Here is a 17,395-nt window from a genome sequence, read left to right on the forward strand (position 1 = left end):
TCACTTGTCCTGATAAAACAACAGCAATAGACTATAAGTAATGTATATATAATGTAATAACAAAAGCAACCACTAAAAAAGCTATTCAAAGTGATACATACAAAAACACTAGAGAGAAATCAAAATGAAATTCTAAAAAACGCACAACTAATCCAAAAAAGGCAGGAAAAAGAAATGAGAACAAGCCCTGGTCGGTTGGCTCAGTGGTAGAGTGCAGCCCAGCGTGTGGATGTTTCTGGTTTGATTCCTGGTCAGGGCACACAGGAGAAGCGCTCATCTGCTTCTCCACCCCTCCCCCTCTCACTTCTCTCTCTCTCTCTCTCTCTCTCTCTCTCTGTCTCCCCTTCTTCCCCTCCTGCAGCCATGGCTCCATGGCCTCCGCCTCAGGTGCTAAAAAGGGCTCCAATGCTGAGCAACAGAGCAATGCCCCAGATGGGCAGAAACATCGCCTCCTAATGGGCTTGCCAGGTGGATCCTGGTCAGGGCTCATGCGGGAATCTGTCTCTGCCTCCTCTCTTCTCACTAAATAAAAAAGAACCAAGGACAACAAAAAATAGAGAAAATAAAGTGGCAGATGTCAGCCCTAACATGTATCAATAATTGTCATAAGTGTAAACAGTTTATATACCATGTGTATTTTACAATGCAGAGATTAAAAGATACCAAGTAAAAGAGTTTGGCAGCTGTATACTATTTACAAGGAAGTCACTTCAAATTTAATGAAAAAGACATGCTGAGAGTGAAAAAATGGAGTATCATACTAATTAATTATCATTTGTTGATCCTTGAATCATGAGACTAAATCCCACTTGTTCATGGGGTATAAACCTTTTAATATGCTGCTGAATTTGGTTTGTGAGTAGAGTGTTAAGAATTTCTGTATCACTCAAATAGGCCCAATGAATTTTTTAACATAGGTACAAAAGCAATTCAATGGAAGAATGAAAATTTTTAAAGAAGTGTTGCTGTAGCAATTGGACATCAATAGGCAAAAAATGAATCTTGACCTAAATTTCATACCTTATATAAAAATAAACTCAAAATGGTAGCAGCCTTAAATGTAAGATATAAAAGTGTAAAAATTTTAGAGAAAAACAAACATAGGATAAATTATCAGCATCTAGAACTAGACAGAGTTCTTAAACTTGACACTAAAAACAGGATACAAAAAAAATTATATACCAGACTTCATCGAAATTAAAACCTTTTCTGCTGAAAAAACCTGTGAAGAGCCTGACCAGGCAGTGGCACAGTGGATAGAGCGTCGGACTGGGATGAAGAGGACCCAGGTTCAAGACCCCAAGGTCACCAGCTTGAGTGCGGCTCATCTGGTTTGAGCAAAGCTTACCAGCTTGAGCCTAGGGTCACTAGCTTGAGCAAGGGGTTACTCAGTCTGCTGAAGGCCCATGGTCAAGGCACATATGAGAAAGCAATCAATGAACAACTAAGGTGTCGCAATGAAAAACTGATGATTGGATGCTTCTCATCTCTCTCCGTTCCTGTCTGTCTGTCCCTATCTATCCCTCTCTCTGACTCCCTGTCTCTATTAAAAAAAAAAAAAAAAAACAACCTGTGAAGAAGATAAAAACAAGCCACACACTAGGAGAAATATCCACAAATTACATATCCAATAAAGGACTAATATCTACAATATATAAAGAACTCTAAAAACTCAGCATTAAAAAAATAAACAATCCAAATGGGCAACAGACATGAAGAGACATTTTACTGGGAAGGATATACAGATGGCCAAGAAGCACATAAAAATATCATTAACCATTAGGGCAGCAATTTTAAACATGCACTGAAAGAATTTTTAAAACATGCACTATCTGACTATTTAGTTAGGGGCACACACCTCTTTTCCTATAGACTATCAAATAAAAAAATGACAACAGCCAACACAAATAGCCATTCAGTGTGAATGAATCAAAATTATACCTATTTTTGTCAGATCGTCAAAAAAGATATTTTTTGGTGTGCTGCAGAATTTTAATAATTACCATATTTTTCACTCTATAAGACGCACTTTTCCCCCCCAAAAGTGGAGGGGGAAATGCCTGTGCATCTTATGGAGCGAAAAATACAGTATTTTATTAAATATTTTAACACACCATTTGGTTCAGAATATTTTTTTTCTAATTTTCCTCCTTAAAACCCTAGGTGTGTCTTATGGTCAGGTGTGTCTTATGGAGCAAAAAATACAGTAGTTTATGTGTGCCATGGGTGAAAATGGTTGAAAATTGCTGCCTTAGGGAAATGCAAACTAAAACCACAATGAGATATTACACAGCTTTAAGAATGCCCAAAATGAAAAATAGTAACATCACCAGATGCTGCTAACGATCACTCATACACTGCTGGTGGGAATATAAAATGTTACAGCTGCTTTAAAAAATAGTATGATAGATCTCTAAAATTCTAAGCATGCAACTTTGTAGTAACCCAAAAATTGCACCCTGAACGAGCATTTATCTTAGAGAACTGAACTTACATGAAAGTCTGTAGTAGTTTTACTCCTAATAACCAAAAACTGGAAATAATCAAGATGTTTTTCAATGGGTGAATAGTTAAACAACTGTGGTACATCCATACAATGGACCGATGCTTACCAATAAAAAAGGAAAAACCAATTGACATATGCAAACGTCTTAATCTCCAGAGCATTGGGCAAGTGAAAAACACCAGTCCCAAAAGGTTATACATTCTGATTCCATTCATATAACATTCTAAATATGACCAAATTATAGAAATGGAGAACAGGTAAGTGGTTGTCACGGGTTAAAGGAGGGGTGTAATGGGAAAGAAATGCGCGATTATAAAAGTGCAACATGAGGCTCTGGCCGGTTGGCTCAGCGGTAGAGCGTCGGCCTGGCGTGTGGGGGACCCGGGTTCGATTCCCGGCCAGGGCACATAGGAGAAGCGCCCATTTGCTTCTCCACCCCCACCCCCTCCTTCCTCTCTGTCTCTCTCTTCCCCTCCCGCAGCCAAGGCTCCATTGGAGCAAAGATGGCCCGGGCGCTGGGGATGGCTCCCTGGCCTCTGCCCCAGGCGCTAGAGTGGCTCTGGTTGTGGCAGAGCGACCCCCCGGAGAGGCAGAGCATCGCCCCCTGGTGGGCAGAGCGTAGCCTCCTGATGGGCGTGCCAGGTGGATCCTGGTCGGGCGCATGCGGGAGTCTGTCTGACTGTCTCTCCCCGTTTCCAGCTTCAGAAAAATACAAAAAAAAAAAAAGTGCAACACGAGTGATCCATGTGGTAATGGAACTAACTATTCTGCATCAATGTCAATATACTGGTTGTAACAGTTCACTATAGTTTTGTTTTGTTTTTTACAGAGACAGAGAGAGAGTCAGAGAGAGGGATAGATAGGGACAGACAGACAGGAATGGAGAGAGATGAGAAGCATCAATCATTAGTTTTTTGTTGCGACACCTTAGTTGTTCATTGATTGCTTTCTCATATGTGCCTTGACTGTGGGGCTACAGCAGACTGAGTATCCCCTTGCTTGAGCCAGCGACCTTGAGTCCAAGCTATTGAGCTTTGCTCAAACCAGATGAGCCCGTACTCAAGCTGGAGACCTTGAGGTTTCGAACCTGGGTCCTCCATGTTCCAGTCCAATGCTCTATCCACTGCACCACCACCTGGTCAGGTATTTTAAACTAGAAGATGAGATCTCTGAATAAGAAACCAAAGACATCATTTCAGCTCCAAAGCAAACAGCAGACTATAAATTAGTAACTTGATCTTGTGGTTTACATGAATTAATCATGTGCAAATTTTGTTAATGCAACTAAATTTCCTAGAGTTCTGTTTCTCCCGTCATTCTGGCTCCAGAAATTATTATGAGCATTATTATACCGTATGGTACTTACATGACTATTGTAGAGTTCTTCTAGAAGAGCTAAGGATTTAATGGACTTTGATCTGCAAATTTCTTCCTCTGTAAATTTCTGGATATCTGGATGTACCTTCTGAGTCTGACCCAAGCGCAAAAATCCTATCTTAAATTTCGCTAACTTCAAAAGAATATTGTCAACAGCAGAGTGTGTATAACTGGTCAACAAAACACTAAAACCACAGGCATAGAGAATTCTTACCTAATAATGAATAAGAGAAAGAAAAACAGCATTACTTTTTAATTCCAGATAATTTTTAACATGCTTATATTTTTCTAAATAAAATTATAAAACTTAACAGGAAGCATATCTAAGAGTTGAACCAAGTAACTTTTTAAAAATTTAAACTCCAAAATGTTTTATGAAAGTAACATGGCATTATTATGTCGTTAATGATGTTAATAAAATTGAATACATATGCACTTTGAATGGTGCCTGGCACAAAGTATCAATCAATATTTGCTACCATCATTATGATTAATCAGTAAATTACTACTCAGAAATTTGCTGATATGAAAAAATATCCAATAAAATCTATTTCTACCATTTCTATATAATTTATCGTTTTTTAAAGACTTTATTTATTCATTTTAGATATGGGGGAGAGAGAGAGAGAGAGAAAGGGAGGGAGGAGCAGGAAGCATCAATTCCCACATGTGCCTTGACCAGGCAAACCCAGGGTTTCAAACCAGTGACCTCAGCATTCCAGGTCAACACTTTATCCACTGCACCACAACAGGTCAGGCTAATTTTTCACTTTTTAAAGAAAAGGAAAACATAACAATGATACATATACCACCAACATAAAGAGACCTTAAATGGGGGGCACATTGTTGGGATGAGGGTGTTATATTGAGTAGGACACTTGAATCTATGTTAACAAAATAAAATTTAAAATTTAATAGGTAAAATTTTAAAAAGGAGACTTTAGACAATCCTAAATGTAAGAAATCTATAGCATGATTACAAATATTTGTGATTCAGCTTTTCTAGTTCTCATTTGTTGTTATTATTATTATTATTATTTTTTGTGTGTGTGTGTGTGTGACAGAGGCAGAACAGACAGGGAGGGAGAGATGAGAAGCATCAATCCTTTGTTGTAGGTCTTTGTTCCAATTCCTTAGTTGTTCATTGATTGCTTTCTCTTTTGTACCTTCATGGGGGGACAGGGGAACTACAGCAGAGCAAGTGACCCCTTGCTCAAGCCAGCAACCTTGGGCTTCAAGCCAGCAACCTTTAGGCTCAAGCTAGCGACCATGGGGTCATGTCTATGATCCCATGCTCAAGCCAGCATCCCTGTGCTCAAACTGGTGAGCCCGCGCTCAAGCCGGCGACTTCGGGGTTTCAAACCTAGGTCCTCTGAGTCTCAGTCCAAGGCTCTATCCACTGTGCCACTGCCTGGTCAGGCAAACATCACATTCTCTGAACAAAGGAAAAGCTGATTTACATACTTAGTTTCTAAGCAAAAGAATAATAACCTTACAAGAGTACATATTGTAGTTGTCTTTCCTGTTCCAGGCATACCCACGATGAGTGTGTAGTCTTTTGAAAGAAGTACTTTCTTCATTGCTTGCCTCTGAGGCTTATTCAAACCTACATTTAAATTTAAAAATAACAGGAAAAGGTGTGTTACATTTCTATGAAAAAATGAACTATTTTAAAAGAAAAGAAGCCTCTATTCAAGTTTAATACATCTTTGCAAAGAAAACATGGTGATGTTAAAAAATATATGTAAACTACTCCCATAGAGACGTTGTCTAAAAACTATAACTGCATATAAATTACTTTGTATTAAATTATATTGTGCCGAACCAGGCAGTGGAGCAGTGGATAGAGTGTCGGACTGGGATGCAGACGACCCAGGTTTGAGACCCCGAGGTCGCCAGCTTGAGCGCAGGCTCATCTGCTTTGAGCAAAGCTCACCATCTTGGACCCAAGGTCACTGGCTTGAGCAAGGGGTTACTCGGTCTGCTGAAGGCCCACGGTCAAGGCACATATAAGAAAGCAATCAATGAACAACTAAGGTGTCACAAAGAAAAACTGATGATTGATGCTTCTCATCTCTCTCCGTTCCTGTCTGTCTGTCCCTATCTATCCCTCTCTCTGATTCTCTCTGTCTCTGTGTAAAATAAATAAATAAATAAATAATATTGTATATATTAAATTATAATGTAGACTAAATTATAAATAGAACCAAAAAATATTAATGGGAGCAGAGATGCAGATTATAGCATACCTTTTAGAATAGAGGCAACTGTGTCCTTTGCATCATGTGGAAGAACAGAACTAAGATAGGGTATAAACTGAGGCTCACGAAAGTCTATGATTAAATCTCGAAGTTTCTGGCTGAAAAGAAAAAAAATGCTTTTAGTAATATTTCTTAGGAAAGTGGGATGAAATTCAGATTCATTCACTGTTACAAACCTGGCACCAGTATTTTTCATCAGTTTAGAAAGATTTCCTAATGGAGTATCTATATCACAATTTTTTTCTTCCTGGTCCAATCTGAACAAAGTTGATTCTGGGAGTACCGACAAGTTCCTAAAACAGCAAAACAGATGTATGTGAATGTTTTTCACTTACCATATTCAGTTTGTCTGTGTAAGAAATACATTGCTGACCCTGGCTGGTTGGATCAGTGGATAGAGTGTCAGCCCAGCGTGTAGATGTCCAGGTTCGATTCCTGATCAGGGCACACAGGAGAAGTGACTATCTGCTTCTCTTCCCCTCCCTATCACCCTTCTCTCTCTTTCCCTCTCACATCTAGTGGCTTGATTAGTTCGCTGAGAATAGTTAAATTGGGCTGAGCATCGGTCTCAGGCACTGAGGTTAGCTTGGTTGGTCTGAGCGTTGGCCTCAGGCACTGAGGATAGCTCAGTTGATTTGAGCACTGGCCCCAGATGAGATGTTGGGGGACTCAGGCGGGGGTCTATCTTCCCTCTTTGCCTTAAAATAAATAAATAAATAATAAAAATAAAAGAAATACGTTGCTGTCTGCTAAAAGAGTAAATGGGCCAGAATAGCTATTAAAATGGCTACCAGCCCATAACCCATACTTGACAAGCAAAGACAGCATAAGGCACTGAATTGGTGGGAAAAGGAAGACAGGCATAAGGCACCAAGGTCAAAAAAGTTAATAATCAGGAACCTTCAACATTTATTGACAATTTACTTGGCCTTGCAATCTACTCTGGCCTTACCATCCCTAAAAGGATCCTGAGCACATGGCTCTCCTTCTACCAGCCTGGAGCACAGGACTCTTTCCTGACACCTTCTCTCACTCTTCTAGCAATCCCTAAAACCCTGATGTCCCCTATGGCACCTCCCTGGTCCTCTCTACTTCTTTTTCTTGTCATTTTCCCTTAGGTCCCGTGCCATCACATGGCTCTAAATCCCAAGTCTACATCTTCAGGCCTGACCTCACATTCATCTCCCACCTGGTTGCTCACCCAAGCTTCAGGTTTGGACGACCAGCAGGGAGTAAGCTCTTTCTATCTGGTTAAAACCTGGGCTATGAGGCCCTGGCCGGTTGGCTCAGCGGTAGAGCGTTGGCCTGGCGTGCGGGGGACCCGGGTTTGATTCCCGGCCAGGGCACATAGGAGAGGCGCCCATTTGCCCCCCCTTCCTCTCTCTCTTCCCTCCGGCAGCCAAGGCTCCATTGGAGCGGGGATGGCCCGGGCGCTGGGGATGGCTCCTTGGCCTCTGCCCCAGGCGCTAGAGTGGCTCTGGTCGCGGCAGAGCGACACCCCGGAGGGGCGGAGTGTCGCCCCCTGGTGGGCGTGCCAGGTGGATCCCAGTCGGGCGCATGCGGGAGTCTGTCTGACTGTCTCTCCCCGTTTCCAGCTTCAGAGAAATAAAGAAAAGAAAAAAAAACAAAAAACCTGGGCTATGAAAGCTCAATATATTCAAAACTGAACAATTCTTCATACTTGCTGAACCTGATTCTCCCTCTGTGGTCCTGATCACAGGTAACAGCACCTGCATCTACACTGCTGCCTTGATCCTTCCCTCTCCTCTCATCCTCATTCTCATCTCTACCTGCATATCCAATCAGCATCCAAATGCCAGCCAATTTCTTCTCAAAGTCACTCCATCCTCTCTGCCAAACCTGCCCTGCCCTTATTCACCCCTAGCCCGGGCCACCACAAGTTTTCTGGTTTCTCTGCTCTCAGTGTTGCCTTCATCAATTAATGGTGCTCTCCACAGTGTATGCACAGAAAAAAGCAAACCTGATTAGCATTCTTCTTTTTAAAACTCTTCAAATATATCTGAATAAAGTCAAAATTTATTATCCTTCTATATAAGAAGTCCTTCTATAACCTCAGCTCAGGGCACTGAGGATAGCACTTGGATATTGGAAGAACATGGATAGTAGACTCTACCACAAAATTTTATAACAACTATTTTACTATTTACTTAATATTTTTCTTTAAATCAACCTGCTTTCTTTTAACTGAGACAAATATATTTTACACAACTATAAATGAAAAAAATCCTTTAAAATGAAGAACAAAATGGTGAGTATACAAAATGGTTAGAAGGAGAAATAAGTTATATATTTAACACAAGATATCTATCCTGCCCACCATACACATAGTTGTAAGAATTAGGTGAGACTTTATCTACATTAGCACTATGGGATGGGAGGCACTAAACAAAGTTTAGCAGTTTGGAAGTTCATCAACCTGTCAAACAAGAAATCAGCACATGACCGAGCAATTCAGCTAAGACATATTACTAGAGAAAATAAAAATATACTCATATAAAAATTTGTACGTGAATATTTATAGCAACACTAGCCATAACACCTAAAGTGAAAACAACTCAAATGTGCTGGTGAATAAATGAACAAAATACGGTCTATCTATATAACAGAATATTATTCAGCCATAAAATGAGATAGCAAAGAAAAATGAATGAGGTACCAACTATTGCTGAAACACGGATGAACCTCATAAACATGCTGAGTAAAAGAAGCCAGACAAAATATATCATATATGGTTTATTTATAGGAAATATCCAGAAGAGACACATCCATAGTGACAGAAAGTAGATGCGCTGTGGCCAGGGGCTGGAGGGAAGGGAGAGTAGAAAGTGATTGCTTAATTGGGTATGTCTTCTTTCAGGGTGGTGAAAATGTTTTGGAACTAGATAGAGGTGATGGTTGTACAATACTGTCAATATGCTAAGTGCAACTGAACTGTGCATTTCAAAATAGTCAATGGGCCTGAAGAGGTGGTTGCACAGTGGGTAGAGCATCAACCTGGGACGCTGGAGACCCAGATTCGAAATCCTGAGGTCACCAGCTTGAGCGTGGGCTCATCCAGCTTGAGCATGGGGTCACCAGCTTGAGCATGGGATCGCTGATATGACCCCATGGTCACTGGCTTGAGGCCCAAGGTCCCTGACTTGAGTAAGGGGACACTGGTTTGGCTGGAGCCCCATGGTCAAGGATGTGTGAGAAGTAATCAATGAACACTAAAGTGAAGCAACTACATTATGAGTTGATGCTTCTCATCTCCCTTCCTGTCTCTTTCTCTCTTTCTAAAACAAAGAAAAAATATCAGTGGTCAATTTTACATTATGTGATTTCACTTCAATTTTAAAGAAGAAATGAAGTACTGAAACTCTGCTACATGAAAAAGAATCTCAAAAGCACTAAAAAACAGACAAAAACAGTAGGCTAAGTGAAAAAAGCCAGGCACAAAAGACCACATACTTGTATGTTCTCATTCACATAAAATGTTCAGGACAGGTAAATCTCAGACAGAAAGGAAGCTGGTGATTGTCTAGGGCTGGAGGAATAACTGCTAAAAGCACAAGGTTTCTTTTTGGGGTGATGAAAACGTTTGAAAATTGATTCTGATGATGGGCAAAACTCTCCAGATATACTAAAATCTACTGAACTGTACACTTTAAATGGATGAACTATATGGTTTGTGAGTTACCCCTCTCCCCAAAAAGGAAGCATTTCATTACCTGTCTAATAAACAGGTGACTGTCATCATGTTAATCTCTTTCACATATCCCCTGGACAAAGCAAATAGTGTTCTTTCTTCTCCACTTAAAATAATTCTGTCACCTGCCATTAGATTTGTGATAGGCATGGTCCCATTTTTCCGTTGGAAATTATGTAAATATTGTCCATCACAAACTGTCTTTACATGTTCTGTTCTAATCAGGTTTCCAATGCAGTTGCCACTCTGCTCCCTACGGAATAGAGAAAAAGCTTCCATTTACATCACATAATACTGTATTTTGCAGTATTCCACACTTCCTTCTTCAGCGGACCCCTGGAAACTCTAATACTAATATTGAGTCTGTCATTTTTACATATTCATCAATCCACACTTAAAATTTTTAAATGCTAAGGAAACATTCTTTTAGCTTAAAAATAATATCATTAATAGGCCTTTTGACAAGTGCTAGAGCCACCCCTGTTGCAACCACAGGCTGAGATCTGAGCAACATGTGAGTCAGCATTTTGGTCCTTTGCCACACCTACTTCCTGTGCATAACTTAACATGACAAAAGACAAACTGTAATAACCTGTTCCTAAACCTAAGATAAAGAAAATACTAACCTATTTTGCCAGTGTTTATAGAGATTTATAATTACTATTCTTAAATTCATTGCAAGCAAACTGATAATCCCACTACTTCTAAGAAGTAAATGTTAATAAGCATTTACAATCTCTCAGATCCTACTAAACACTATACAACTTCAGAAGCTTGTTGGCATGTACACTGCACATAGCACTGTACTTATGTAGTCCATAGATAACTACTTATAATGTTTCCTGTGGTAAAATCTAGTATTAAGAAAATAATCAGCCTGTCCTGTGGTGGCGCAGTGGATAAAACATTAATCTGGAACGCTGAGGTCGCCTGTTTGAATCCCTGAGCTTGCCCAGTCAGGGCACATACAGGAAGCACTACTATGAGTCGATGCTTCCAACTTCTCTCCTCTCTTTCTCTCTCTTCTTCCTTCTCTAACTCTCTCTCTCTCCTCCTCTAAAAATAAATCAATAAAGTCTAAAAAATATAAAAGATTTGTTTAAAAAATTAAAAAATAATAATAATCAGCCTGACTAGGTGGTGGCACAGTGGAGAGAGTGCCAGACAGGGATGTGTAGGACCCAGGTTCGAAACCCCGAGGTCACCAGCTTGAGTGCAGGCTCATCTGGTTTGAGCAAGGCTCACCAGCTTGAGCCCAAGGTTGCTGGTGTGCGAAAGGGGTCATTTGGTCAGCTGTAGCCCCCCAGTCAAGGCACATATGAGAAAGCAATCGATGAGAAACTAAGGTGCTGAAATGAAGAATTGATGCTTCTTATCTCTCTCCCTTCTGGTCTGTCTGTCCCTATCTGTCCCTCTCCCTATCTCTGTCTGTCACAAAAAAAAAAGCAAAGAAAAAAAAAATAATCATCTGCCCTGGCTGGTTGGCTCAGTGGTAGAGCGTCGGCCCGGCGTGTGGAAGTCCCGGGTTCAATTCTCAACCAGGGCACACAGGAGAAGCACTCATTTGCTTCTCTACCCCTTTCCCTTTCTCTTCTCTCTGTCTCTCTCTCTCTCTCTTCTCCTCCTCTCCTGTTCCCATGGCTCGATTGAAGCAAGTTGGCCTTGGGCACTGAGGGTGGCTCCATGGCCTCCGCCTCAGGCGCTAAAAAAAAAAAGGCTCCAGTTGCAACAGAGCAATGCCCCAGATGGCACAGCATCATCCCCTAGTGGGCTAGCCAGTGAATCCCAGTTGGGCTCATGCAAGAGTCTGTCTCTACCTCCCTTCCTCTCACTGAATTAAAAAAAAAATCAGCCAATTTCTTTTTTTTTCCTTTTTCCCTTTTTTTACAGAGACAGAGAGAGAGTCAGAGAGAGGGACAGAAAGGGACAGACAGACAAGAACAGAGAGAGATGAGAAGCATCAATCATCAGTTTTTCGTTGCAACACCTTAGTTGTTCATTGATTGCTTTCTCATATGTGCCTTGACTGCGGGCCTTCAGCAGACCAAGTAACCCCTTGCTCGAGCCAGCGACCTTGGGCTCGAGCTGGTGAGATTTTGCTCAAACCAGATAAGCCCACGCTCAAGCTGGCGACCTCAGAGTTTCGAACCTGGGTCTTCCGCATCCCAGTCCAACGCTCTATCCACTGCGCCACCGCCTGGTCAGGCAGCCAATTATCTCTAAAGTCACAAAATTATAAATACTCATTCTGGAAAGAAACAAATTGATGAAAAGCAAATATTACATAAAGAAAAATACTTTGGCATGACCAGGAGGTAGAGTATCAGACTGGGATGCAGAGAACCCAGGTTAGAAAACCAGAGGTTGCTAGCTTGAGCGCAGGATCACTGGCTTGAACATGGGATCACAGACATGACCGCGTGGTTGCTGACTTGAGCCCAAAGGTCACTAGCTTGAAGCCCAAGGTCACTGGCCCGAGCAAGGGTTCACTTGTCTGCTGAAACGCCCCACCATGACCCCACCCCACCCCCAGTCAAGACATATATGAGAAAGCTATCAATGAACAACTAAGGTGCCACAATGAAGACTTGATGCTTCTCATCTCTCTCCCTTCCTTCCTGTATATCCCCATCTCTCCTTTTCCCTCTCTCTCTTGCTTAAAAAAAAAGAAAAAAACTTTGAAATGATATACAGAATTGAACTTCATAAGTAACTTGTAAAAAGATGGATCTCACAAAATACAAGATTAACCAATTTTAGAAAATTTAAATCTGTATCAAATAAATTATTTATTTAAATACATTTGCCCTGGCTGTATAGCTCTGTTGGTTAGTGCATAATCCAGATGTGCAGAGATTGCCGGTTCAATCCCCAGATGATGTTTCTGTCTCTTTCTCTCCTCTTTCTTTTTCTCACCCTTCCTCTCTCTCTAAAATATTAATTTAAAAAAAAAGAGCCTGAACTGTGGTGGCACAGTGTATAAAACATCAACTTGGAACACTGAGGTCACCAGTTCCAAACCCCGGACTTGCTTGGTCAAGGAACAAACGAGAAGCAACTACTACAAATTGATGCTTCCTGCTCCTCTCCCCTTCTCTCTCTCTCTCTTCTAAAATCAATAAATGAAATCTTTAAAACAAAATTAAATACATTAAAAAAAGTTTAAAATATTACTATAGACAATATTAAGCATTCTTCTTGAAAGGTGTCAACTTTTTTTTCCTCATGTGCCTGTGAGTTAATAACATTGTAGGTTTTCTCAAAATACAGACTGGGGCAAAAGCAGGTTTACAGTTGTTAGTAAGCAAAACAGTTTAGTTTTGTATTTATTGTATTATTTTCCATTAGAACAATTGAAAACCTACTTTGCCCCATCCTGTATTTTGTAATAAATAAATGAAGACTATAAAACAAATCCAAAAAATACTAAAAGTATAAATTTTCCAAATACTAGTGTTTAAAGTATTAAGTAAAATTTAATTTGCACTCTACCAATACACTACCATTCACATTACGATATACTCAAGTTTATACTTTTTTCACTGATGAAAAGGACTTACTAGTACTTTTTAAAACAAGATTTCTTGAGGCATATTTATCCTACTGAAAATAGCTAAAAATAGTGCTCTACTTAGAAAAAATTCATTGACAGCCATCCAGAGTTAACATGAATATATGAAACTACACGTCTTTAACATGGTACACAACGTGTATTAGTCATGAATTCCAAATGACATCCCACTAGCTAATCCAAATTATTGAATTTTCACTGTTTTAAATGTACCACTTACATTTCTGAAGAAGGCATCAACCATATATTTTGATAATTCTTTTTATTATCCTTTGATTGTGACTCCAGAGTTAACATTAGACACCAACGGCTGAAATACTCTAAGTGTGTGAGCTTGAGATGCCGGGTCTCCTCGTTTATTCTGGGCAGCATGGCAACCGGGATTGAACTGTCATCCATTTGTTCTTCGATTGCTCTAAAGATAAAGTTCCAAGACAGACATGTGTATAAAATATTCCACTGGCTGGCTATGAAATGAGGTATTTCTAAAATAAGCATATATATAGGATTATTATCATAACTTACAACCACTGCCCCAAATTTTCTTTAAAAGTCATTTTAATATATAACAAGCCAAATGGCTTTTTACAAAACAAAATGCTTGAGAAACCCAATATTGCATTATTTTGCCTTCAATGACTACTTCCCTAACAACTACTTAAATCTAGTGCACTCTAGTCTTCATCACTATAGGTAAGCGAGTTTTGGCTTTTTGTACACTACATTTCTCAAAGTGACAATACTTGTACATCCAGTTCTGTGCCATAAGAAAGTCAACATAAAAACTGGAAGAATGATCTGGAATCTGGAATATCAATTTTGCTTAATTTTAAAATTTTTATATAGAAACAAATACAACATAGGATAGCCTACAAAATATTGAGAATACAACAGAAGATTTCAAAAACGGTGCTTATACGATAGGCCAGAGTCTGCATGGTTCACAGTCCTCTGCCATTAAGAGATCCTCTGAGCCCTGGTGGGATAGCTCAGCTGGTCAGAGCATCATCTGGAAGAGGAGAGGTTACTGGTTCAATCCTGGTCAGGGCACATAGAGGAACAGATTGATGTTTCAGTCTGTCTCTCTCTCTCCCCTTCCTCTCTCTCTAAAATCAATAAAAATTTTTTTAAAAGAGAGAGATCTTTTGATACAATAGTTTTAAAAGTCCTTTCAGGGTTGATGTGGAACACTGAGATCGCCGGTTCAAAACCCTGGGCTTGCCTAGTCAAGGCACATATGAGAGTTGATGCTTCCTGCTCTTCCCCCCGTTTTTTTCTCTCTCCTCTCTAAATAAATAAATAAAAATCTTAAAAAAAAGAAAACATCCTTTCTGTGAATTTTCAGGCTGAATTAAAATTTTGGTTCTGATTTAATCTTGTTTCCTAGTCTGTATTTACATCTACTTTTTTGTGTCCTTCAAAACTTTCACTGGCCTATGTTTATAAGATAGCATTAAAACTTCCCAATTGTAATAAAATAGACTTAAATAAATGAGGCAAGTCCACTAGATCATAATAAACTGTGTGTCTGGAAAAAAACATTTTCCTATTTTTAACTACAAAAGACCCGAAATAAAAATGGCAACTAAGAAGTAAAAGATTTCTTGAAATGCCATTTAAGTTGTATTGTATTCAAAATGCCTGTACTGAATACTAGATCTTTTTTTTGTTTTTTTAAAAACTTTTTTCCACTGATTTAAGAGAGGAAGGGGAGGAAGGGAAGAAAAGAGGTAGGGAGAAAGCAGAAGGGGGTGGAGGAGAGAAAAAGAAATCGCGAGAAAGAAAACTCAACTCATTCCACTTAGTCATGCACTCACTGATTGCTTCTTGTTCGTGCCCTTACCAAGGATCAAACCTGCGACCTCCACATGCCAGGATGACACTTTATCAACGGAGTCATCTGGCCACAGCCAATACTACATCTTCCCTTACCAAAGTCTAAAAAGCATTCTACTATTCCCCCAAGGAAACAGGCTTCTTATAAAATACAAACTAATTTTTTTCCTAGTCCCTTCATTTTAGAAATACACACAGAAAAATAATTACTTAAATGAAATCAATGCCAGACCAGCCAAAGTTAAATCATTTTGAATTGAAAGCACACTTACCTGCTATAAAGAGCACAGTTGCCCACTTGTGAACAATATTTACAGGTTTGCTGTTCCTCAATTATTTGTGGCAAAGGAGCAAGCTTTGTTTTCTCCTTTCCAGTAGCAGATTTGCTAATACGGTGAAGCAAAGAGAATGCCATCTGATTTCTTAGTTTTAATAATTCTATGGGGGGAAAAAAGGGTGAGTGTCTTTTAAGAATTAACAAAAGTTTATTATATCTGAAAGTAAAACTTTCAGATTTAAAAACAAAAAGAAAAGTAAAGGACAACATTCATATTTCCTACTACACTAGAATAACTATGCTAACATCTTGATATAATCCCTCCAATTTTTGTTCACTTGATAAATTCAACACTCATGGGCCCTGGCTGGTTGGCTCAGTGGCTAGAGTGTCGGCCCAGTGTATGGATGTCCTGAGTTCAATACCCAGTCAGGGCACACCTGATAAGCGACCATCTGCTTCTGCTTCTCTTTCCCTCCCTCTCCCTCTTCTCTCTCTCTTCTCTCGAAGCCAGTGGCTCGACTGGTTTGAGCATCAGCCCCAAGTGAGACGACAGCTCCTCGCTGGTCAAAGTGTTGGCTTCAGGCACTGAGAATGGCTCAGCTGATTTGAGCATCAGCCTCAGACGGGCGTTACCAGGTGGATCCCGGTCAAAGTGCATGTAGGAGTCTATCTCTCCTCCTCTCACTTAAAATAAAAATCATATATCTCATAACTAGTACATATTGTGAATTTGGTGTTTTACTAGCTGAATTCTAAGGATTAAATACAGAATCCAGAGTATAGGAAAAGAAGTTTTAAGTTTTGTATGACAAAATTTTAAAAGGTTAATGTTTTCAACTATATTGTATATTGTTAAAATGATTTTTAATAATACCACAACTAGAAATTACAACCTGTACATAGGCCTAGCAAGTACACTGAGCAACTGTCAGTTATAAATACAGGCACAGCTTGCTTTTTGTTTTGCTTTTACTGCACTTCACAGATATTGTGTTTCTAACAAGTTGAAGGTAAGACCCTCTACCAGCAAAATATTATGACTCACATGTCTAACATTTTTACTAATATTTTAAATTAAGGTAAATATCATACATTGTTTTATTAGACACAATGCTATTAATGCACAGTTAACAGACTATAGGATCATGTAAACATAACCTTTATATGTACTAAGAAACCAAAGAATTTCTGTGGTTCGCTTTACTGCAATATTCGCTTTATGGCGATGGTCTGGAACCAAACCTGCAGTACCTCCACGGTATGCCTGTATGTATCGCCAACAGTTGAAGGAAAACAAATAAACAAAACCTGGAGAAGTAAACTTGAGAAGAAACAGCTCCACCTCTTTTATCAAGATGGTTGGCAGGCACAGGGTACATCTGGCCTGACCTGAGGTACAGGAGCAGGCCGGCCTCTGGGTCAGCTCTCCTCTCCTGACTAAGCAGTGTGTACAGGACAAGCTGTGAAAACATAGCACATTTTGTCAAATAAACTTTACTTCCTGCTTTCTCATACATGCGCACTCAACACAAACTCTGATTTAAATATCAAAAGGTCAATTAAACTATTTCCATTTTGAAAACAACATGAGCCAAATTAGTAAAGGTAACAATAAATTCAAATATTTAATTTCTACAAAACATCATTTAGTGCATCTCAGTAGTACACAGACAAAAAAGAAATATTTCAAATTTTTCTTAGTAAATAAATAGGTTTCCAATAAATTAAAGAGAGAAATTAGCCAAACTATGTTTTACATTTTGAAGCTAACAGTTTTTAGGCACTACTTTTTCTGTTTAAGTAAACTAAACACTAAAATACATATTATTATTATTTATTTATTTTTAGCGAGAGA

The 17,395-nt window shown here is 39.4% G+C and overlaps 1 protein-coding gene across 1 annotated transcript in view; it reads right to left on the reverse strand.

Moving 5' to 3' along the window:
• The window catches only part of DNA2 (DNA replication helicase/nuclease 2), a 51,690-nt gene that overhangs the window by 12,820 nt on the left and 21,475 nt on the right, over positions 1-17,395 (reverse strand). The window contains exons 7-14 of the mRNA XM_066348587.1: positions 16,883-17,000; positions 15,533-15,698; positions 13,645-13,839; positions 9,876-10,106; positions 6,321-6,437; positions 6,133-6,242; positions 5,375-5,489; positions 3,873-4,092 (exon numbers count right to left, since the gene is read on the reverse strand). Coding sequence (XP_066204684.1) covers positions 3,873-4,092; positions 5,375-5,489; positions 6,133-6,242; positions 6,321-6,437; positions 9,876-10,106; positions 13,645-13,839; positions 15,533-15,698; positions 16,883-17,000 — 1,272 coding nt within the window. The remainder of the gene's footprint in view (positions 1-3,872; positions 4,093-5,374; positions 5,490-6,132; positions 6,243-6,320; positions 6,438-9,875; positions 10,107-13,644; positions 13,840-15,532; positions 15,699-16,882; positions 17,001-17,395) is intronic.

The sequence above is a fragment of the Saccopteryx leptura genome, chromosome 9 (assembly GCF_036850995.1).
Source record: "Saccopteryx leptura isolate mSacLep1 chromosome 9, mSacLep1_pri_phased_curated, whole genome shotgun sequence".
In the NCBI taxonomy this organism is placed as follows: domain Eukaryota; kingdom Metazoa; phylum Chordata; class Mammalia; order Chiroptera; family Emballonuridae; genus Saccopteryx; species Saccopteryx leptura.